A 24,730-nucleotide genomic window follows, 5' to 3' on the forward strand; every position below is an offset into this window, starting at 1 on the left:
TGACAATCCAAAACCCATATATCCAAAATTAGGGTTTTCTGTACCCTAATTAGGGTTTCCAACCCCATCGTGTCCCAATTAGTCCATTAGTTAAGCTTTTAGGTTAATTAATTGTTAATTAAGTCGGGCACCACTCACTACCACCTCGGGTAGTGGTGGTCAACGTCGGCTAGCGGCGGCGACCACCACCTCACGGTGGTGGTTATGAATTTCCTTGATTATTCCGGCCACTAAATACAATTATATAACAATATCCAAATGAATACACATGCAGAATAACACACACACACACACACTCAGCCACCCTTATGGCGGCAGGCGGTGGTTGGAGGTGACAGCCATCACCTCACGGTGGTGGTGGTGGCCTTTCTCGTGAAGTCCGGCCAAGCAAACAAATGCCCACAAACTGAAACATGCACACACCAACAGCAAAAACACACACAAACACCTGCGTTTTGCCTGGAACAGTAACACCACCACCCACCTGGTGGCGTACGGTGACGACAGTGGCACGAAACGGCGGGCAGCAGCGGTGCTGACGGCGGCAGAACTTCACCACGACAATGGCGGTGCCAACGACTGCAGGGTTATCGACCGGTGAAACAGAGAAAGGACATGGCGACCTCGAACTACAGCAACAACAACAGAGGAACGGAACCCCACTGGTGTTCCTCGTCGTCACCGGCAAAGGAAACAGCGATAGCGCTGGAGGGCGGCATGGACGTCGACGGCTGCTGGACAGGACGATAGCGAAGGGCGGTCGGAGTCGCACCAGAGAAACGAAGGAGAAAAGTTGATCCGCGACGACAGTAGTAGCGCTATACGTCCGGCGACCCACTGATTCGACGGTACGTGTGGCTCTTCGTCGATGTCAGCGGTTGCACCAACGGTTTGGCTTCGATTGGCGACACCGGGTGGCTAGGAGGCGGCGGCGACCGGTTGGAGAGGTCATGGGTGGCGGCTGGTATCATTTAGGGTTAGGGTTACCAGGAGGGTGATGGGTTATATACCCCGACTCCATGAAACTTCATCCCATAATGGCACAATCGATCCCTCCTTCTCCTTTTTATTTCAAATTAAGTCCAGATTTAACCAAATAGCCCCTCCTCTACAAATTATTTGCAACGTAAGTCTATATGTTACCACTCAGCCCCTTAGCCTCCAAAATCCTTAAATTTTAAGTCCAACATTTACCAAACACTCCTTGACTTCCGAAAATCTTTACAAAACCAATCCGGACTTAAACTTTTAATCCCCAAATTCCAAAATTATGACGTTTAACTCCCCGAAGCCAACACCTTGCTATATAATTATTGATTTTGGCTACAATATTATAAAATAAAATATAATTTACATCTCGGGGTTTTAAAATTTATTATTTATTTACTTATTTTATTTTAATTTCAAACGGAGTGTTACAACTATTATCAGTAAAGATTATCACAACTGGTGTTTGGATGAACTTCTCAACCAGGAGTTTGAATTGAGGAAAAATGGTGGTAATATCATATTCTTTTTTTTCATTGGGTAGAACCACACATATTTGGAAAAGTAGTCCACGAAAATTACATAATAAGTGAATTTGTCAACTGAGTTTTGGACAGGGCCCCACACATCAGAATATATAAATTGCAATGGTTTTGATACTGTAACGCTCTGTTCCGAATTGACTCCTAGTCTGAGGATGTGGCTCGAAGGTCGGTCATTATAAGGATTATGGCTCTTGGGAAGGTAAGATCTAGGCCCTTTTGGGTGCGGGTGATGTATTATAAGTGATCCGGGGGTTCGGTTCGTGTTTTGGAGCCTAGGGGTATTTCGGTAAAGTTGCAGTTCGGGCTTTTGTGGAAAATGGATTTTTGTTCAGAAGGTCTTAAGAAAGGTTTGAGATGTTAGAAGTGTAGGGCTTCTCGTCACCTTTCCGTGGATATAAGGATCATCGGAATCGGGCTTATAACGAAGAAGTTATGGCCTTCGGAAGTTTCGTGGTTTTCAGGCTTAGCCGAGTACACGGGGCGTACACAAAGTGTACGCGGGGCGTACTAACAAAGAAGGTAGTACGCTGGGCATAACTTGGAGTACGTTAGGCGTACTGACCAGGAGGGTCGCGAATGTTCCTCGGAGTACGCTGGGCGTACCATATGTACGATGGGCGTACTCCAGTCAGATCAGAACCCTATTTTAGGGTGTTGGACACTATTTAAACTCCTTATCTCATAACCTAACCCTAATATCTTCAGCCTCCGCCCCTCTAAACCCTAGAAATCGTCTTATACCATTCATGGTGACATTTTGAGCTTATGGAGTCCATTTTTTGGAGTGTTTGGCCCATTTTCAAGAAGGTGGAGTTAGATGCAAAGATGGAGATCAAGAAGAAGCTTATGGATCTGGCTTTTGTGACTCATTTTCAGCTTGATGAAGGTATAAAGTTCTGAGCTTGACCATTGAATGCTTAGATCTATTATGTTGAGTTTTTGGATCTTTTTGGTCCCAAGAATGGAGCTTTATGGTTCCAAATCTGTTTTTAGGCTTAGGGTTGCCACCCTTGGTGCTAACTAAGTCCCTAAGGCAGAAAGTTGCCATCTTGGAGGTCTTAATGGATTCATGCAAGAGTTATGGTCATTTTCATGGAAGTAGATTGTTATACATTGATTTTAGGTTCATGTGGGTCATATAAGTCACCAAGTCAGTGACTTTATGGATTAAGACGTTAGGTAGAGCTCAGATATGTAATTTGGTCCCTTGGTTTGAAGCATTAAGCACTTAATGGATTTTGGTGCATAAGTCATTTGTACGTTGGGCGTACAATGTAGTACGCTGCGCGTACAACCCTTTTGCCCAGTACGCTAAGCGTATAGAAGAGGTACGTTGGGCGTACGCTTTCAGGAGGACTTGGGCCTTAGTGGACTTCGGACCTTTGGGCCCTAATGGTTTTGGGCCTGGACTTGCTGTTTGTTGGGCCTGAATGTATCTTGGGCCAATATTGGAATAGTTGGGCCTATTAGGCCTTATGGCCCAATATAGAAATGGACTTCACATTGTGGGCCTCGGTTTGGGTCAATTCGTGGATTAGGTTGTTGTGGGCCTTCGTGGGCCAATTGGGGTCAGGATTATTGACTAAGGAGAATTTTGGGCTTAAGAATAAGGTCCATTAGAAAGGTTCGGGCCCAATTTGGAAAATTGGGCCATTGATGGTTTTATGGACATTATTGTGTTGGGCTTTTGTTTTGGTTTGGGCCTTAGTTTTGGATCATACTAGGCCATGGGTAGAATGGTAATTTTACCCCATGCATGGATTAAGGATTATGGTATGGGACCCAATTGCTAATTGGATATATTGATTGGTATTGATAGCTCCGGAAGTGGACAGGGTAGCAGTTAAGGATTTCTTTCGGGAAGCTTCTGCATTCGAGGTGAGTCTCCTCACCATACCAATGGGTCTAAGGCACCAAGGCCGGCCCATTATGCATTATGTGATATGCTAGTTGATTATGTGTTATGTGGTATGCTATTTGGACTATTTGATATGCAATGTGCTAGTTGTTTCTGTGTATTGTGTATAGAAGACCTCGGGGGGTTCCCGAGGCACTTAGGTGTAAGACCTAGGAGGGTTTCCTTGGCTTCCTAGGTCAAAGACCTGGGGGGGGGGGGTTCCCGAGGCACTTAGGTGTAAGACCTTGGAGGGTTTCCTTGGCTTCCTAGGTCAAAGACCCCGCGGGGTTCCCGAGGCATTGGACTAAGACCATGTGGGGGTTCCCATGGCACTCGGAGTAAGACCTTGGAGGGTTTCCAGGGCATCCTTATATGTTTGTATGCATGGCTTGTGTGATTGATAAGGTTTATGTAGCTGCTACAGCTGGTATGGATTATGCGATTATGTGGATTATGTAGGGTATGCTCTGGGGAACTCTCTAAGCTTCGTGCTTACAATTTTGTTTTTGGTTTCAGGTATCTTTGTGTTGGAAAAGAAGGGCTCAACTTGATCGCAGCTCACACACCTATGTTTTCCGCAATGAATGATTTTGGGATGAACTCTGATAAATGTTTTTAATTAACAATGTTTTGGAATGATTGGAATAAATGATATCTATGTTTGGGTTATATTAAAAATGAAATTTTTACCCCTGATTTTTGGGTCGTTACAAGTTGGTATCAGAGCCTTGGTTTGAGGGATTCGGGGATACCTTCGGGTGTGTCTGAACTTAAACTGAGGATCTGTAAGGTTTTCAAAAAAAAATAAAAGGAAAATGTTTTAAGTAAAGAATTTTTTAAGACAAGAAAGGGTGTGGTGCATGAAATCAACCGAGCTCAAGTAAGTTTCCCCAGGATACCCACATTTGTTATCTGTTATGAATTGATTATGAATCTGTGAATCGCATGCTAATTAGGGTTAGGGGAGATGTCTGTATATGTTGTATGAGCTGGTAGACTTGCATGCTAGTGCTGAGCAGTCAGCAATAGGTTGGCCTGATATGTGGTGCTTGTAGCCATGAGGATATCAGATGTCATGCTGGAATGAGAGTGATAATTGGTATTTGTAACTGCAATGTGTATGTTTTGAAAATTGTATACGGTTAGGATCTTATAGCCTTAGAATGATTGACTTGGCCTTATTTCCTGTTCCTGGTCTGGTTGTGGTCCTAGGGTAGAGTCTATTATTCGACACACTACTAGAAAAATAGCCTTTTACGACGCGCAAACATCAACACGCACTAATTTACGATACGCATTTTTTATGCGTCCTAAAAATAATGTCAGTTTTATAAAATGTGAAGGATAGAGGGCACGCAACTAAAATTTGTGTCCAACAAAAAGAAAAATAAAAACACGGAAGACACTTAAATGAAAAGGGTGTCGTGTAGAAATGTCGTTTTATAATTTTTAATAGGCGCGTCCCCCCTTTTTGATATATCTAAGAGGGAAAACGAAATGCCCATAAATTTGAAGCACCCCGCCTTGTGAACTAATGCATACCTAATATTCTATCTCTTTATCTCCATCGTCTTCAGCTTTAATCTCTTCTTATGAAAGCGGCGACGAATCTACCACGAGGCGGCACAAAAGCAACTAGAGTCATCGACATCGGCGGAGAAGCGAAAGGAGGAGTTCTAAAAGAGAGAAAGAGAAGAGGAGAGAGAGGCGGAAGATAAAGAAAAAAGATTAAGTGATAAAGATAGAAGGAAAATGAGCATGCGCTGGAGATCAAATTGAGGGGCAAAAGGAGGGGTTCAGATTCAGACGGAGATTCACTTTTTGCGTTCCATTTCATACCTGTCTCTCCAAAAATCGTTTTTGGAGCCAATTGTTATAGGGATTGAATCCCAGGTATGTTGTCGTTAATTAACTTTCCCCTCTGATTAAACTTGATTAATCTCTCGTTATTAATTAACTTAACCTCCATTTAGAATCTCTCCAATTCTTAAGATCTTCTTCTAAATTAATTAGGTTTTAGAGTATAGAAGATGATTTTAGGTCTGATTAGATGTTTATTCAAGCCGATAGAGAATTAAGAGGATAAACAAAGACATTTTTATCATTTTAGTTTTGTTTGAACATTAACATTTTTTTAGAAGTACAAGATAAGGGTTTATTGATTATTTGGTTTATGCTATTGATATCTGTGTTTTTGGTGGTGATTTTACCGAAGAAACTTGAATCTGCTGAGAAATCTTGGAAAGAACTATCCTGATAAGGGATACTTTTCAGGATTTTGGGTTCTAATTTTGATTTTTCTTGATGTTCTTAATCTGGGTTTTGGTTCTACTTTACTTTTTTTCCAAGATGAGGCAGTCTAACAGTAACATTACAATATATTTATAGGATAAGGATGTATGCCTGCTAACTGCTCGACTAAATTCCACAGAGATTGATGATATTCTACACTTGGAAACAATTTATTCAAATATTGGGACCTTTTCAGGTCTCAAATCAACCACTTGGAAAGCACTAAAGGTTTGACTTTTGTTTATTATTCTGAATAGCTTTTATTAATCCTTATAATTATACTTTTATCTTTTTTCCTATCAGATGTGTATCCTCAGTTAGTTGTCTGAGATTGTATCATATTCATATGTAGCATTGAGATTCTTTTTTTTGTTTGACTTGTTTCAGATTATGAAGTTCCCATTTCCTACTCCCCCAGAAGCTAAATCATTGGTTGAAGCAGAGGTTTGTTTAAAGTCTCTTGAAGCCCTTCAGTGCTTCTTTCACTTTCCTAATCAAAATTTCAATTTGTTCAAGAACACTACTAGCATCCACAACTCCTTTATTCAATAAAAAAACACACACATCAGTCAATAACATATCAAAATTAATTAATTTTTAAAATCATGATTTTGACTTTCTGCTCTTGACCTTCATTGACCAGCTTTGACTCTCCTTCAATTTAGATTTTCTTCTCTTGACCTTTATTGACCAGATTTGACTTTCCTTCATTCTTTGACCATCTTTAATTTTATTTTGATTGACGTATCTTGTTCTCTTGTTGGTGCAAAAGACGTAAATACCCTTGTCTTGTTCTTTTTGTTTCTTTTCCTAATTTCTTCTATTTTTTCAGTAATGTCAATTTCATAAATGTATTTTTTTCATTTAATTCGACTATCTTTAGGAATTGTATGTATGTTGGATAATAACTAATAACCGGTTTTCCTTCCATTTCAGCAACTTCCTATGAGAGATCATCATTGTACCCTTTAGTAGGCTTCCTTATGGGTAGGTTGCTATCAACTCAAGTTGCCATCAACACACACACACACACACACACTCTTTCTAAATGTTCAATCTTCATTCATATCATGGTGAATTTTCTAGTTTTGATAAGCTCATGTAATCACACATCTTTACTTTGCAATACATCCTCTCTCTTTAATTTATTCCAAGATTTTTATTCAGGTGATTAGTAGAGATGGAGATGGTTAATATTCATATTGGGCAAATATTGCTTGGCAATCTTACTGGAGATATGAATCATGTACTTGCTCCTTAACTTCATTTATTGCTAGTTTGTTCAATTCACTATGCAATATTAATTTATATATGTCCACTTCATATTATCAAGGTTCCCATTTTTATACCTTTTCCTGATAGATGATGATCACAATAATACCAAAACACATTCTTAAATGGAGGATAAAGCTACTTGAATCAGGTGCTGCTTATGCTAATTCCCGTCTACATGCTATTACAGCTCAAGTACTAGTACTTGCTAGGTTAATTAATTTCTTTCTTCTTTACCTAACACAAAATCATAGTTTAGTTCTTGTTACTATATATTGTCAGGAAACGGTGATGTTTCTGCAGTCACACTACGCCAGTTTACCTTCTGCTGCCACTGTGACTTATGAGGTTCGTCAAGAAATTTACTTGTATTTTATGAAAAGTTCAACACTTTCCTTTTTGGGTCTATAACAATAATAATAATTATAATAATAATGTGGAATAAAATCGTGGTTTTTTGATTTCTATTAGAAATGTTAGATTCATAAAATAAAGTGAATCTTACATTCTTACTTGGTTAAATATGAGATGTTCATGTTTGTAGGGTCGTTTTGAGATACTATGTTTATCAGGATCTTATCTGCTTCCTGATACGGGTGCACTCAACAACTGAACCGGTGGTCTTAGCATATCGATTTGCAGTCCAGATGGTCATGTCATTGGCTGTGCAGTAGGCGGCAGGCTGATCGCATCCACCCTAGTCCAGGTATCTTTCTCAATTCTCTCTCTCACACACACACACATCTTCAAGTTTCAAAGCTTCAATCTTTAAAGAACCGAACCTTTAAAAGGTTTTTAATCTTTGTTTTTCCAGGTGGTTGTATGCAGCTTTGTTTATGGTAATAATAATTCAAAGACAAAGACTAAAGATGAGACATACACACCTTCAAGAGAGGAAAAGAGTCCTGGTGTTCAGCTGAATGAAGCTCCTACCAGCCAACAACATGTGGTTGCTTGGCCACCAGATCCCATAAACTCCCAGCATACCCATGGATGATGATAATGACTGTATAGGCACGTGTTGTTGTAAATGCAATCAATGCCTCCGATGAAAAACAAACAAACAAACACAGATTTGATGAAGTAATCGGGCATGCAATTCTATTGGTATTAACATCTATCTATCTTTTTTTAACTTTCTTGTGAAAAACTTTGACCATATTATAATAATGTGAGTGCTTTTTTGTTGGTGTAGGAGAGTGGTGTTAATGTGTTATCCACTATTAAAGCTACTCAGATGTATCGGTGTTCTTCAAAGTTTGATATTTTTAAGGACTTTTTGCCTCCAAGTATGACAAAATTCAAAGCCTTACCAATGGAGGCTTGGTAATCTATTAAAATTGACTTGTTTAGCTTCTTGTAATCTAAAAAGTTAGAAGTCGATATTATTTATAGGATAAGATGTAACTTTAGAGCTTTTTGTAGGTGGTTTCGGCTTTTCATGGGTGCAGCAATCTTCTCAACAATGGAGGATGGAAAGATAGTGAGAGGTCTTGCAGGGATTCCAGATGATATTAATTTGTAATTTTTTTAATTTAAAATGATACTTATCATAATTATCTCATATTATATTGGTTCTTTGAAGGGTGATTGTACAGGAACTAGTATGTTAAAATTTGGTTACCAGGTACTTTCAACCTCATATTTTACCTCATTACCCCCATTCTTAAAGTTATTTTTGTTTTTTTGGCTTATTTTTACATATTGGGATTTGTTGGTTTATATGAATCTAATGGTTGCATTATTCAAATTTGTAGGTCTTGTTGATGTGCATAGTGTCAAGCAAAGTAGTTAGGATGTTGTGAAGGTGGGCAACAAGTTCTTGTAGTTAAACTATTATTTGTTGATAACTTTCATCTCTTTCACATTTGATTTGATATATTACATTTGTCTACTATTGGAATGATTATTTCTATGACATTAACTTTTGTGCAATGGATTGTATTTTTTGTATATGGTATTTTATTTTCTATTATGAGACATGAAATGCAAATTTAATTTGAAAATTAGTAAATCTATAAATAATTTTTTTTTAAATTAAAATTACGATACGCATTGCTCGTCGTAAAAGGCTGTTTTTCTAGTAGTGACAGTCTATTAGATCATGTTCTATGTATAATTTGCATGCATAAGGCAGCCGACAGCGAGGGTAGATGTGGACAGCATGGGTCGTGGTTTATGGGCCGAATATTCTATGATAGTTCGTGGGTCGGGGATTACCCTAGGGTAAGCCCATGATGAGATTAGTGACATGAGTCACCTGATTGCGAATTGTATGCATAGGTAGAATTGTTTGTTTGGAATATGTGGTTAGTTTTCTGTTGTCCGAATGCTGCTTGCTTTGTGCTTTGTGGGACTTCTAGCAATGCGAGCTAGCTACTAAGTGAATATGCTAGGTCACATGTGGCACAGGTTGGATAATCTCAGAGTGATGGATTTGGCCCTATTGTGCAGCTCTTGTTTGAGTCTAACCGTTCTAGAATTGAGTCTTTTACTTGAAGGGTTATCTGATCTCTGCTACATGTGGCTATATTCATAAGGTAGCTAGTTGGCATTACTGGGAATCTTTCAGCAGCCGAGGACTGGGTAGGTTGGGAACCTAGGGGGAGCCTAGGAGGCGCTTCGGTGGATATTGTGCTGCTGTTTAGCAGACATTTGGTAAATCATGGGAGTATGTGACTTAGAGGATTCGGGATGATTCCGGAGGAAAGTATGGATAGGTGTGGAAGGTAGTATTGGGCCCGTACTACTGAAAGCACAGGATCCATACTCGAATCGTGAAAAGTCTTGGAGAATCTAAGAAGCCTGGGAAGGAGAATTCTTGGTTATGATTGGACTGTGGGGATAGCTGCTATGCAAAATGCGGATGAGCACGCAAGGGGAAGGACCAGGGTTTGGTCCCGGCTCCGGTGGTGAGCCAGTTAGCGGAATGATTGCCAAGATATCGAGTTTTCCTTGGATCTCTTGTATCAGGCGGCAAGGGTTGATTGTGCGATTTTTTGCGCTTTGGGATTTGAATCTATGTTTGGGAATATTTTATAGCCGGTTTAGAGCAGAGGTTGCTCCAGCTTCTGTAGTTCAGCCGTTGGCGTTTGAGCTGATGAGTGTGCCAGGGTGCGAGACCCTGAATGATATGGATCTCAGAATCAAGGACGGAAGATTGATTAGGAGTACCTCAATCAGATAGGTTCAGGTCAGGTGAATTTATTGTAGGGTCTCGGGCGGAGACCCAAGAGTTTGGATCAGCTTTTGAGAGGCCAGCAGGGTTGGATCCAGTGCAACGTTTGCAGGAACTGTGCGATGTAGTTTCGTTCCAAGGGTTTGGATTGTCATTGGGGATCAGTATGAGGTGTTACATCATGCTCTCAGGGTGGTCGAGGTATCACAGGAGGAGGTGGTCAGGATCCCTTCAGATGTTTGCGGATATGCTATCTTCGGCCATTTCCGGTGGATACCGGGTATTTGTATCGCTTGGGAATTGTGATAAGTGGGATCTCGGGTTGGTTTTCTGCTATTGTCTGGTTATCAAGGGTTGTCAGATGTCATTCAGCCTGTCGAGGAATCTTTGAGAGATCTTCAGATGAATGTATCTTGCGGAGCGAATTCCGTGTGTACTGTGATTGCTCCGAGTCGTTGTCGGAATATGTTTAGTGATCTGGGTTGCTACGGGTGTAGCAGGTTTAGCCACGTCTTCAGGGATTACCCATAGGGAGCAAGCATGTTATATTTTCGTTGTGTTCAGGTGGACAACATGGAGTTCGATTGTCTGACGATCAGGGAGGAGCAGTGAGTGCACCTGCTCCAGTCATTTTCGAGGTTGGTTCAAGGGCTTGAACGAGGGAGTTATGACTAGTTTTCAGTAGCCTTAGTATTTATGTTTGGAAGAGCCATTGGGATTGCCGAGGGAAGAGGGAGTTGTTGCTGAGGTTTTGGTTAGACTATCCGTTCATTGGACTCCGAGATCTGAGCGTAATATCGCTTTTGAGCATTGGAAGTCATTGATGTTGTTGGGATACGAGAAGTGATAGCTGGTTTTCAGGAGTTGTGTTGTTTTGGGAAGGATTACTTATAGTGCATGTGACATCCCCATTTTTCACGGCAGAAAAGACCGATTTTGTTTATGCTTTATAAAAATCAGAGTACCTCTTTTAATAAAAATGTTGCGGAATTTGTTCCCAGAAAAACATGATAAATACGTTATCAAAGCATTTCCGAATAAATGTATTTTTATCCATTTTAAAACATTTGGGATGTCATCGTCAATACAGAAACATAAGCATAAACAGAACTTACATTCATTTACACTAGTGATCTACATCTCTTTTAAATCCCTCAGTGTAAAGTAGCTTCATATCGACACCTGTGATACAAATAAGCTTGAGTAGGTCAGGTTGGGAAACCTGGTGAGTACATAGGGTTTTCAACCCACAATAATTTAATTATTATGTTTAAACATCAAACAATCAACCCAATCACCCATCCTCATTATCTTCCTTACTCTTAAGGATCTACCCTAAGAATCATCTATCCTGCATTCGTTCATTTCGAAGCCCATTGCTTCCAGGGTTTATATGTAAGGCACTAAGTCCATAGCTGCCAATGCTTGTTCGTAAAGCACTAATTCCATAGCTGCTAAAGTTCATTCATCGGGTACTAAATCCATAGCTACCGGTGTTCAGCTAATAGGTACTAAATCCATAGCTACCAACGTTTATTTAAAAGGTACTAAGTCCATAGCTACCAATGTTTATTCTATAGGCACTAAGTCCATAGCTGCCGATGTTATTTGTTAGGCACTAAGTCTATAGCTGCCAATGTTCACTCATATCATCTTTCATCTCTCATCATTCATCTACCCATGTTTTACCCAACATATTCGTAGATATAAAATACATATACATTTTAAATTATTTAAAACATGTATAAAATCGTTCATCCAGCATAGAAAGCAAGTATTCAAATAATATGCACACATACCACGTAATTTATATAAAATACTTCATATGTATGTGTAAGATGAAAGTAACTATGCACTCACCTGGAAAGGTGGTGATTCCGAACTCAGACAGCGCTTCGCTTCTTAAAAAAATAATTTCCTTCGACGAAACCTAGTATTATTACCACTAGAGTTTAGTCTATTATTCGCCGAGACTAATTAATAGTCTAGCTATTATTACTATTATATAAGCGTTAAACAATACTTATATAACCCATAATAATAGCCCAAGTACTTATTATAAGTTCCTAATAACGTTACTATAATTAAATAAAAGTATATTAAAAATAGCGTAGGCGTAGCTCACTTACAACGGGTTTTATAGAAAACCGGGCTTTGCTTGGAGCAGCGTTCCCGAGCCGAAAATCTCTTCTTCGCGGAACCGTCGAGCACTCCGGGGCTTCCGCCTCGTGCTAGGGAGGTTCCCTAGGCTTTTCGGGGGGTTTCGGGGCTAGAGAGAGGTTCTAGAGAGAGAGAGAGTAAAGAGAAGAAAGAATGAGAAAGGTGTGAAGAAAATGAGGGTGGGATATGTTCTATTTATAGGGTGAAAAATGGCTGAACTTGATGCCACATGTCATCATCTAGTGGCAAGACTTGGGGAGAAAGCAATGGCCAAGATTGTGCCACATCACCCATTTTCGCACAGCACACTTCCGACTTCTAAAATTAATAACTTTCACACACGACCTCCGTTTTTGACGTTCTTTATATCCACGCGTAGGTAAAAATAATATCTACAACTTTCATTTTGACTCCGTCGGCTAATTCTCGACCGATCTTAAATTTAACAGTATGAGGAGATTATACTGTTAAAAGTTCGCGTAAAATTCATAACTTCTACATACGGACTCTGTTTTCGTCTGTCTTTTTACCATTGAGTTCCTATTAATGAGATCTTCAATTCTCATTTAGGCCGCGTAGGCCAAAAACCGCTCGATCTAAAATTCGAGTTTCGGGTCGTGCACTGCTATGTCAAATCTTAGAAAATTCATAACTTCCTCATACTAAGTCAGATTTGGGCGTTCTTTTTTTGTATGTTCTCGGTTTAATGTATACTACAACTTTTTCTTAGATTTATAAGGCTAAAAAGTCCTCCATCGTAAATTCACTATTTACGTCTCCCGGTGCCATGCCGGTTTTGCCGAAAAACTTCGACGAGCCATAACTTCTTCGTTATAACTCGGATTTCGGCGTTCTTTATATGTACGAAACCCTTGTAACATATACTACCATTTGGTTAAGATTACTCCTTCTAAATAATCTTCCATCAAAACTCATTTTTGATGCTTATTGTCTCTAAATTGACTAGCCCGAATCTGCGGGCGTTACAGTGCACTAGTTTGGTAAGCATCGGTCGTCAGCAAATTGATTATTGGAACGTAAGAAGGATTGAGAATCCTTCAATTTTCATGAACCAAGCGGACTTAGTCGATTCTAAGTAGGGGAGAATCGCGCAAGTGTGCAGGACAGGGGCAGGTATGAGACCGGGATGGGTTCCTCATCCTCATCGAGGAAAAGTGGCGACCCAAGTGGCTATTTGGTTTGAGGGATGTGTGAGTTTGATGTTCGGTGAAATTTCCCAGCATATGAATCGCGTCTCATTGGTGCTTGATGGCAAAATTTGGGGAATCAAGTTGGGGTTCCGGTCATGGATTGAGTTCAGTTGGGGTGTTCAGTCGAGTGCGAGCTTGACTCTCTATGCAATTCGAATTGATAGGTTAGGGGTAAGGGATTTGGGTTGTGTTGATGTTAGGGCGGGAAGTGTTGTAAGACTACGGGGGTTCCGTAGCATTCACTAGCAGCCAGATGGTGCGGGAAGTGATGTAATACTACAGTTATTCTGGTAGCATTCTGTAACGCCCGTGTTTCTAGGCTAGGCATTAATATTGACGTAATATTCTAGGTTAACCTTTGTAACTCATTTTGAAGAAATGAAAAGGAATTATGTGAATATTATGTGAATTATGTGTTTTATGCTTAATTATTAGGATTTAATTAATTAAGAATAAAAATAAGCATCAAAAATAAATATTAGATAAAGCCGATATTTGTTAAGAAAGTTGTAGTGGTCGTGACAAGGATTCCGGATATATAAAGAATACCGAAATCCGAGTTATAACGAAGAAGTTATGACCTGTCGAAGTTTCGCGACAAAACCGACACGGTGCCGAATGACGTAAAAGCGAGTTTTTGATAAACTACTTTTTAGCCTTGGTAATCTAAACGAAAGTCGTAGTGTTCGGTAAACCGAGAGTATGCATAAAAAGAACGCCCAAATCTGACTTCGTATGAGGAAGTTATGATTTTTCTAAGTTTCAGCTTAGCAGTAGACAGCTAAAAACTCGAATTTTAGATCGAATGATTTTTAGCCGACACGACCTAAATGAGATCCGAAGGTCTCGTCAATAGTAATACAACGGTAAAAAGACAGACGAAAACGGACGTCGGATGAAGAAGTGATAAATTTTTAACGGATTTCCTGTCCCGGTCTGTTAAAAATAATAATATTATAGTCAAAATTAGCCGACAAAGTCTAAACAAAAGTTGTAGAGCGTAATTTTACCTACGCGTGCATATAAATAACGTCAAAAACGGAGCCCGTATGCGAAAGTTATGGATTTTAGAAGTTTTACCTCAAAAATCAAGAAAAAACACGAAATCCGAGGAATTTCGCATGGGCAGACTTCGGCCACGTTACCCGGATTCTCGCATGCATGCCACGTGCTCGTTGCTGATTCGACCGAAGGGAGGCCCAACCGAAGCAGGACGCGTGCCCAGGTGACTCCTCGCATCCGAAGCTGCCTCGCCTCTGTCCGACGCGTGCCCTCCTGACGTGTCCGAGCTTCGCAGGCGCGCCACCTTGCACCCCTCGGACCTAGACCTCGGTCCAATCAGAAGCCAACAGCTGGAGCCTCGCACGTGCGTGCCACCTGCCCCTCAGATCTGCTGACATCTGTTCGCTTCTCAGCCCTCGGATCAGAAGCCTCGCCCCCATAAATAGAAGGGTGCGAGACCTCCCGGGTATATTTTGGAAAAGTGTCATTTTTCACCCCTTAAACAATATTTCTTCCATTCCAACTTCCCCCAAAGCCCCAGTATTATACCAAACACCCGAAACACGTCCCAAAGTGCCCGAAGACCCGGCAAAATTTATCTTTTCGGTTTTGAAGCCCAACCCTCGCAGAGCCCGATTTCTCAATAAAACTCCCGGTTTTATTAGAAACGGCCGTTTTAGGAAACGAAGTGCTGCCCGATTATCATTAAATCAAGTGAGTGTGTAGTCACTTTCATCTTACACCTAGATATGAAGTATTTTCTATAAAATACGTGCTATGTGTAATTATATTAATTGTTTAATTGAGGTGACTGTTGAATAGATGTTTTATACAAGTTTTACACTGTATATGTATTTTATCTACAAATATGTTGGGTAAAACATGGGTAGACGAAATAGTCGAAGTGTGTTAAAATGGTGAGAGGCCTCGATGTTGTTGTTGTTGTTGTTGTTGTTGTTGTAGTCGTCTAGCGGAGTATAGATGACGTCCACGGACCTTTCTAGACAGTCCAGTGGAACACTAGCAGGTTCGCATCCTGTAGGTGTTGGTGAACTATATGTTCATTGGCGTACTCCATCCCCCTCATGGTTGCCTTTAGGACATGTATGGCTGAGGAGTCCCCTTAGCAGTAGTGTCCATCCCGATGATATTCCTTAGGCTAGGTCCCTTCTTATAGGTGTTTAGGGACGTAAAGTGAGGATAACGGGAATGGGTAATCAGGGTTATTGTTGATTGATGAAGTTAATAAGTTTATTATTATTGTGGGTTGAAAACCCTATATGCTCACCAGGCTCCCAAGCCTGACCCACTCAGCTTTTTATATTACAGGTAGTGGACCCCGAGCATAGTCGGATGATGATGAGAGATTTTTGGATTATAGGCCAGTAGTTGTAAATAACTGTTGAAAGGCTTATAATGTCTTGTTTATGCTTTTGATCTGTATCGGAACATGACATCCTGAGGTTTTGATATGAAATGAAAATATTTATTTCTTTAAAGAAGGTTTTGATAAACTTTTATCATGTTTTGTTTTGGGGACCAATTCCGCAACATCTTTTAAAAGGATTTCTTTGACTTTATTATAAAAGCATAAATTAAATCGGTCTTTTCTGGCCAAGAAATTAGGGGATGTCACAGTTGGTATCAGAGAATTAGTTTAAGCGAACTAAGAAATTGTAGGATTTCTAGACTTTAACTTGGAATGCTAAGTGATGATTGTGAGACGAGTGTCCACCATATTTTAGACACGAGCACTAGTTTATTTTAGGAAAGATGCCTAAAATGCTTTTATGTGCTAAATGCTATATGTTTGCCATATATGCCATTATTTGTTTGGATCTATGGTTTGTTGCCGACCGGATCTGGAAACCTAATGTGTGTAGGATTCTAAGCGTACGATTACGATATTAGAACTAACATGTAAACGTTTCGGAGTGATAAGGAGAATTTAAATATCTATCGAGGATAAAGATCTAAATTCTCCTTATTCGTTATATAGATTATAATGGCAAGAACCCGAAGTGGAGCGGGAAAGGCAAATAGAAACCAACAACCTCAACCCCAAGTGGTGACTTGGTAAGGCATGTGGAAGATATGGTGGATAACCTATTGACCCATGTTCAAATCCTGGCACCACTCAGCCCTTGTGGCCATGGAGGTTCACCTGCAGTGACACCAGGGCATGAGGCAAAGCCTCATGTTTGCAGTGGGGGATTAGTCGGTGCGCGAAAGCTGGCCCGTAAACCCTCGTTAGGGAAGTTCCCTTTCCAAAAAAAAGTGGTGGAACAGGTGCCTATAGCAGGAGCTGCACCAGAACCCATCACCATGGCGGGAGTACAAGCCATGATTCAGACGATGATGGTTGAACAAAGGGAGGAAGTAAGGCAAATGTTGCTGAACAACAGGAGTGAACCTTCAATTCCTGTTGAACAACGTGAATTAAATGACGATCAATCTGAAGAAGGAAACAACAGTAGATTTGTTGGTCATAGTGAACCGCTTGTGGTTGGGAGAAATAACCACGAAGATAGAGTGGAGACAAATGGGTGCAAGTATAAAGACTTTATGACTTGCAAGCCATCAACCTTCACTGGAAAAGAAGATCCCGTCGGAGTATTGGATTGGATCTCGGAAATGGAATTGGCTTTCATGACATGTGGTTGCCAAGGCAAGCTACAAAACACATTTGCAGTGCGTCAGTTCAGAGGTAGCGCTGTTCGTTGGTGGAACACTCTGGGGAAAACCCTAAGCCCTAATGAGCCACTGCAACTGACTTGGGCAGAGTTCTTGGTGCACTTCAAGCGCAAGTACTGCTCGGCCCAAAATGTGCTTGAGCTAGGAAACCAATTTCTGACGTTGAAAAAGGGAAGTATGACCATTGATGAATACACAAATAACTTCACAGACAAAATGGAGTTTGCTTTGCGTATTGTCCCAGATGAGCTGACAAAAATTGACAGGTACACAAAGGGACTTCCATGGGAGTATGCGGTGCCAGTACGTCAGGCACTTACTTTGGAGGCAACTGTCTGGGCTGCCAAGTCTGTTGAAGATATGATAAAGGGGAGAGCCGCTAGCAAGGTTGAAGTTGGTGAAAAGAGAAAGTTTGAAGGAACTTCAGGTTCCAATAAAAAGAATAAATTCTCGAAAACTGGTTCGAGGAAATTTGGAGGAGGATCTGAAGCCAAGTGGTGTGACAAGTGTAAGAAGAAACATGCTGGGAAATGCAGCGTGGAAGTCACTTGTTACAAATGTGGAAAGTCTGGGCATTATGCCAATGAATGCACCTTCAATAAGAACGTCTGTTTTGGGTGCAATGAAGAAGGGCATATTTTGAAGGATTGCCCGAAGAAGAAGGATGCAGCAAAGCCCAATCTTCCACCAAAACCGAAGGCGAGAGCCTTACAGATGACACTTGAAGCTGCGAAAGAAGAAGCCGATGTCGCTCCAGGTACCTTTTTCGTAAACGAATTGTCTGCCCAATTTTTGTTTGATTCTGGAGCCAATTACTCCTTTATTTCGCATGAATTTGGTAGAAAACTAGCTTTGCCTGTAGATAGACTAGTTAATGCTTTAATAGTCGAGGTTGCTAGTGGCAAGTTTATACCTGTTAGCCATCGTATGAAAAACATCTTCATTGACTTGAATGGGAATAAATTTCACAAGGAATTATTACCTATCGAGTTAAATGGTTTCGACATAGTTCTAGGAATGGATTGGCTTAGCGCCAATGATGCCGAAATATTGTGTAGAAAGAAGATAGTAAAAGTAAAACCGCCAGGGAAAGAGTCGTTTATGGTGTATGGAGACAAATGCAGAGTAAACTCTGGAATCATTTCCCTAATGAAAGCCAGAAAGTGTTTGGCCAAGGGATGTACATCATATCTAGCATTCGTGATCGATGCTAAGAAGGAAAAGAAGGAGGTGCAGAATATTCCGGTGGTGTGTGACTATCCGGAAGTTTTTCCCGAAGATCTTCCCGGATTGCCCCCTGATCGACAAGTAGAATTCCGTATTGACTTGTTACCAGGAACGACGCCAATAGCAAAAGCACCGTATCGATTAGCACCAACAGAGATGAAAGAGCTTATGACACAACTTCAGGAGTTATTGGACAAAAGTTTTATTCGACCTAGTTCATCACCTTGGGGAGCTCCGGTGTTATTCATAAAGAAGAAAGACGGGAGCATGAGAATGTGCATCGATTACAGAGAGCTGAATAAGGCAACAATAAAGAACAAGTACCCGTTGCCAAGGACTGATGCCCTGTTCGATCAGTTGCAAGGTTCGAGCTATTTCTCGAAGATCGATCTGAGGTCAGGATATCATCAGCTAAAGGTAAGAGAGCAGGATATTGAGAAGACTACGTTCAGAACAAGATATGGACACTATGAGTTCTAGGTTATGTAGTTTGGACTAACCAATGCTCCAGCAGCTTTCATGGATTTGGAGAACAGGGTTTGTAAACCATACCTTGATAAATCCGTGATAGTGTTCATAGATGATATTTTGATTTATTCAAAAAGCAAGCAGGAGCATGACAAGCATCTGCGTCAAGTGCTAGAAGTTCTGAAAAAGGAGAAGTTGTATGCAAAGTTCTCCAAATGTGAATTTTGGATTCAAGAAGTCCAATTTTTGGGTCATGTGGTTAACCAAGAAGGGATAATGGTTGACCCAGCAAAGATTGAGGTTGTGATGAAGTGGGAACAACCAAAAAGTCCTACGGAGATCCGAAGCTTTTTAGGATTAGCTGGATATTACCGAAGGTTTATCCAAGGCTTTTCTTCGATCGCTACTCCATCAACAACTTTGACCCACAAAGGAGCTACTTATACTTGGAATGAGAAGCATAAGGAAGCTTTCGAGAAGTTAAAGAAGAAATTGTGTGAAGCACCGATTCTTTCCTTGCCTAAAGGAGCTGATGACTTCGCAGTTTATAGTGATGCATCTGGAGTTGGGTTAGGTTGTGTTCTGACCCAAAGGGATAAAGTGATAGCGTATGCATCGAGGCAATTAAAAGAGCATGAAAAGAACTACCCCACTCATGATCTGGAGTTGGCAGCGGTAGTATTCGCCTTAAAGATATGGAGGCATTATCTTTATGGCACAAAGTGTAAACTTTTCACTGATCATAAGAGTCTTCAATATTTCTTTAATCATAAGGAATTGAACATGAGGCAACGACGCTGGTTAGAGTTACTCAAGGAATACGACTGTGAGATACTTTACCACCCTGGTAAAGCAAATGTTGTTGTTGATGCTCTCAGTCGGAAGGTAAACCTTGAAAAGAAAAGGCCAAGAGCGTTGAGAATTGAAGTTGTCTCGACAATTGTGGAAAGTATAAAGAAACTCAAGAGGAAGCTTTAGAGAAAAATGACCGAAAGGAAGAACGTTTGGGAAAAACGTTAGTATTCGGTATAAACAACCAAGGGTTGAAGGTATTCCAAGATAGGATTTGGGTACCTAAGACAGGAGGAGTAAGAGATCTTCTGATCGAAGAAGCTGACAAGACCATGTACTCGATTCATCCCGGCAGCACAAAAATGTATAAGGATCTAAAACCCTACTACTGGTGGCCGACGATGAAGCTCGATGTTCCTAAGTATGTGGCCGAGTGTGTGACATGTGCTAGGGTTAAGGCACAATCAGAAGCCAACAGCCGCCCCTCGGTCTAATCAGAATCCAACAGCTGGAGCCTTGCACGTGCGTGCCACCTGTCCCTCGGATCTGCTGACATCTGTTCGCTTCTCAGCCCTCGGAACAGAAGCCTCGCCCCTATAAATAGAAGGGTGCGAGACCTCCCGGGTATATTTTGGAAAAGTGTCATTTTTCACCCCTTAAACAATATTTCTTCCATTCCAACTTCCCCAAAGCCGCGGTATTATACCAAACATCCGAAACACGTCCCGAAGTGCCCGAAGATCCGGAAAAATTTATCTTTTCGGTTTTGAAGCCCAACCCTCGCAGAGCCTGGTTTCTCAATAAAACTCCCGGTTTTATTAGAAACGACCGTTTTAGGAAACGAAGTGCTGCCCGATTATCATTAAATCAAGTGAGTGTGTAGTCACTTTCATCTTACACCTAGATATGAAGTATTTTCTATAAAATACGTGCTATGTGTAATTATATTAATTGTTTAATTGAGGTGACTGTTGAATAGATGTTTTATACAAGTTTTACACTATATATGTATTTTATCTACAAATATGTTGGGTAAAACATGGGTAGACGAAATAGTCGAAGTGTGTTAAAATGGTGAGAGGCCTCGATGTTGTTGTTGTTGTTGTTGTTGTTGTAGTCGTCTAGCGGAGTATAGATGACGTCCACGGACCTTTCTAGACAGTCCAGTGGAACACTAGCAGGTTCGCATCCTGTAGGTGTTGGTGAACTATATGTTCATTGGCGTACTCCATCCCCCTCATGGTTTCCTTTAGGACATATATGGCTGAGGAGTCCCCTTAGCAGTAGTGTCCATCCCGATGATATTCCTTAGGCTAGGTCCCTTGTGATAGGTGTTTAGGGACGTAAAGTGAGGATAACGGGAATGGGTAATCAGGGTTATTGTTGATTGATGAAGTTAATAAGTTTATTATTATTGTGGGTTGAAAACCCTATATGCTCACCAGGCTCCGAAGCCTGACCCACTCAGCTTTTTATATTACAGGTAGTGGACCCCGAGCATAGGCGAATGATGATGAGAGATTTTTGGATTATAGGCCAGTAGTTGTAAATAACTGTTGAAAGGCTTATAATGTCTTGTTTATGCTTTTGATCTGTATCGGAACATGACATCCCAAGGTTTTGATATGAAATGAAAATATATATTTCTTTAAAGAAGGTTTTGATAAACTTTTATCATGTTTTGTTTTGGGGACCAATTCCGCAACATCTTTTAAAAGGATTTCTCTAACTTTATTTTAAAAGCATAAATTAAATCGGTCTTTTCTGGCCGAGAAATTAGGGGATGTCGCACATTCACCTTTTGTGTTGGATTCAGTGGCGACAGGTTGTCGGCCTATCATGGTCGGATGGATCAAATGGATGGAAGGAGCCATGAGTGGCTGTATAGATTGGGCAGCTATTATCAGACGAGGTATCCTTCGGAGATCATGTGGGACTGTTGTGCGTGTGCTTCTATCTCAGTGATCGGGTAGATATCTGGTGTATCGGACTGTGGAAGTCAAGTTGGGACCAGGGAGGTCCCGGTTGGTCTTCAGGAAAGCAGCTATGGGGCAGCAAGAGGAGTTGGAGCGACTTCAGTGATTTGGGGTCCGTACGTGGAATTGCTTGTTATTCGGTAGCCGCAGTTGACCGGTGATTTTGTCCTTTTGGAAGCCTCAAGGTATTTCGAGTGGGAAGTATTCTATCTAGACTGGTTTCTTGTAAAATCAGTTCGATGATGATTCGATGTGGGCAGTCTGTCAGGGAGACAGACCATCTCGAGACTTCAGATTTCAGATGGAGCAGATGTGATCAGATTGCAAGGAATTCGTTCATCTCCATGTTCTAGAACCCTACGAGGGTTAGTTTCATTTGCCTTGGGAAGGCTGTGGTTCTCGGGTTTGTGGCTGTGTTGCTCAGGCTGTCTGGTATGTCAGGGATGGTGATGCATGATTTCGAGGACGAAATCTAATTTAAGTGGGGGAGAGTTGTAACGCTCTGTTCCAAATTGACTCCTAGTCTGAGGATGTGGCTCGAAGGTCGCTCATTATAAGGATTATGGCTCTTGGGAAGGTAAGATCTAGGCCCTTTTGAGTGTGGGTGATGTATTATAAGTGATCCGGGGGTTCGGTTCGTGTTTTGGAGCCTAGGGGTATATCGGTAAAGTGGAAGTTCGGGCTTTTGTGGAAAATGAATTTTTGTTCGGAAGGTCTTAAGAAAGGTTTTGAGTTGTCAGAAGTGTAGGGATTCTCGTCAACTTTCCATGGATATAAGGATTATCGGAATCGGGCTTATAACGAAGAAGTTATAGCCTTCATAAGTTTCGTGGTTTTCAGGCTTTGCCAAGTACACGGGGCGTACACAAAGTGTACGCGGGACGTACTAGCAAAGAAGGTAGTACGCTGGGCGTACCTTGGAGTACGTTGGGCGTACCTTGGAGTACGCTGGGCGTACTGACCAGGAGGGTCGCGAATGTTCCTCGGAGTACGTTGGGCGTACTCTAGTCAGATCAGAACCCTATTTTAGGGTGTTGGACCTTATTTAAACTCCTTATCTCATAACCTAACCCTAATATCTTCAGCCTCCACCCCTATAAACCCTAGAAATCGTCTTATACCATTCATGGTGGCATTTTGAGTTTATGGAGTCCATTTTTGGAGTGTTTGGTCCATTTTCAAGAAGGTGGAGTTAGATGCAAAGATGGAGATCAAGAAGAAGCTTATGGATCTGGCTTTTGTGACTCATTTTCAGCTTGATGAAGGTATAAAGTTCTGAACTTGATCATTGAATGCTTAGATCTATTATGTTGAGTTTTTGGATCTTTTTGGTCCCAAGAATGGAGCTTTATGGTTCCAAATCCGTTTTTAGGCTTAGGGTTGCCACCCTTGTTGCTACTAAGTCCCCAAGGTAGAAAGTTGCCATCTTGGAGGTCTTAATGGATTCATGCAAGAGTTATGGTCATTTTCATGGAAGTAGCTTGTTATACTTTGATTTTGGGTTCATGTGGGTCATATAAGTCACCAAGTCAGTGACTTTATGGATTAAGACGTTAGGTAGAGCTCAGATATGTAATTTGGTCCCTTGGTTTGAAGCATTAAGCACTTAATGGATTTTGGTGCATAAGTCGTTTGTATGCTGGGCGTACAATGTAGTACGCTGCGCGTACAACCCTTTTGCCCAGTACGCTAAGCGTATAGAAGAGGTACGTTGGGCATACGCTTTCAGGAGGACTTGGGCCTTAGTGGACTTCGGACCTTTGGGCCCTAATGGTTTTGGGCCTGGACTTGCTGTTTGTTGGGCCTGAATGTATCTTGGGCCAATATTGGAATAGTTGGGCCTATTAGGCCTTATGGCCCAATATAGAAATGGACTTCACATTATGGGCCTCGGTTTGGGCCAATTCGTGGATTAGGTTGTTGTGGGCCTTCGTGGGCCAATTAGGGTCAGGATTATTGACTAAGGAGAATTTTGGGCTTTAGAATAAGGTCCATTAGAAAGGTTCGGGCCCAATTTGGAAAATTGGGCCATTGATGGTTTTATGGACATTATTGTGTTGGGCTTTTGTTTTGGTTTGGGCCTTAGTTTTGGATCATATTAGGCCATGGGTAGAATGGTAATTTCACCCCATGCATGGATTAAGGATTATGGTATGGGACCCAATTGCAAATTGGGTATATTGATTGGTATTGATAGCTTCGGAAGTGGACAGGGTAGCAGCTAAGGATTTCTTTCGGGAAGCTTCTGCATTCGAGGTGAGTCTCCTCACCATACCAATGGGTCTAAGGCACCACGGCCGGCCCATTATGCATTATGTGATATGCTAGTTGATTATGTGTTATGTGGTATGCTATTTGGACTATTTGATATGCAATGTGCTAGTTGTTTCTGTGTATTGTGTATGGAAGACCTCGGGGGGTTCCCGAGGCACTTAGGTGTAAGACCTAGGAGGGTTTCCTTAGCTTCCTAGGTCAAAGACCTCGGGGGGGTTCCCGAGGCACTTAGGTGTAAGACCTTGGAGGGTTTCCTTGGCTTCCTAGGTCAAAGACCCCGCGGGGTTCCCGAGGCATTGGACTAAGACCATGTGGGGGTTCCCATGGCACTCGGAGTAAGACCTTGGAGGGTTTCCAGGGCATCCTTATATGTTTGTATGCATGGCTTGTGTGATTGATAAGGTTTATGTAGCTTTTACAGCTGGTATGGATTATGTGATTATGTGGATTATGTAGGGTATGCTCTGGGGAACTCTCTAAGCTTCGTGCTTACAATTTTGTTTTTGGTTTCAGGTATCTTTGTGTTGGAAAAGAAGGGCTCAACTTGATCGCAGCTCACACACCTATGTTTTCCGCAATGAATGATTTTGGGATGAACTCTGATAAATGTTTTTAATTAACAATGTTTTGGAATGATTGGAATAAATGATATCTATGTTTGGGTTATATTAAAAATGAAATTTTTACCCCTGATTTTTGGGTCGTTACAGAAACAGCAAAAGAGTTAGATCCAAAAGGTAATTTATGACTTTTAT

General features: G+C 41.1%; 1 protein-coding gene across 6 annotated transcripts; it reads left to right on the forward strand.

Annotated features, from left to right (window-relative positions):
- The first annotated feature begins 4,933 nt into the window (after window positions 1-4,933).
- On the forward strand, window positions 4,934-8,913 carry LOC145120292 (uncharacterized). 6 transcript variants are annotated; one of them, XR_013714167.1, is made up of 12 exons: window positions 4,934-5,322; window positions 5,818-5,949; window positions 6,109-6,165; window positions 6,658-6,708; window positions 6,889-6,967; window positions 7,084-7,341; window positions 7,538-7,699; window positions 7,808-8,100; window positions 8,189-8,319; window positions 8,419-8,514; window positions 8,579-8,620; window positions 8,751-8,913. XR_013714167.1 is itself a non-coding variant. In XM_079056115.1 (12 exons), the coding sequence occupies exons 5-8, from the start codon at window positions 6,902-6,904 to the stop codon at window positions 7,604-7,606; spliced, it is 306 nt and encodes a 101-aa protein (XP_078912241.1). In that variant the 5' UTR covers window positions 4,934-5,322; window positions 5,818-5,949; window positions 6,109-6,165; window positions 6,658-6,708; window positions 6,889-6,901; the 3' UTR covers window positions 7,607-7,699; window positions 7,808-8,100; window positions 8,189-8,319; window positions 8,419-8,620; window positions 8,751-8,913. The 6 variants fall into 6 exon arrangements, 3 of the variants coding, with proteins under 3 accessions (XP_078912241.1, XP_078912240.1, XP_078912242.1); XR_013714166.1 differs by having other exon boundaries at window positions 7,084-7,144; window positions 7,276-7,341; window positions 8,419-8,620; XM_079056115.1 differs by having other exon boundaries at window positions 7,084-7,188; window positions 7,276-7,341; window positions 8,419-8,620.
- Window positions 8,914-24,730: the final 15,817 nt, after the last annotated feature.

The sequence above is a fragment of the Lactuca virosa genome, chromosome 6 (genome assembly GCF_052849685.1).
Source record: "Lactuca virosa cultivar CGN04683 chromosome 6, Lactuca_virosa_CGN04683_v6, whole genome shotgun sequence".
NCBI classification, from domain to species: Eukaryota; Viridiplantae; Streptophyta; class Magnoliopsida; order Asterales; family Asteraceae; genus Lactuca; species Lactuca virosa.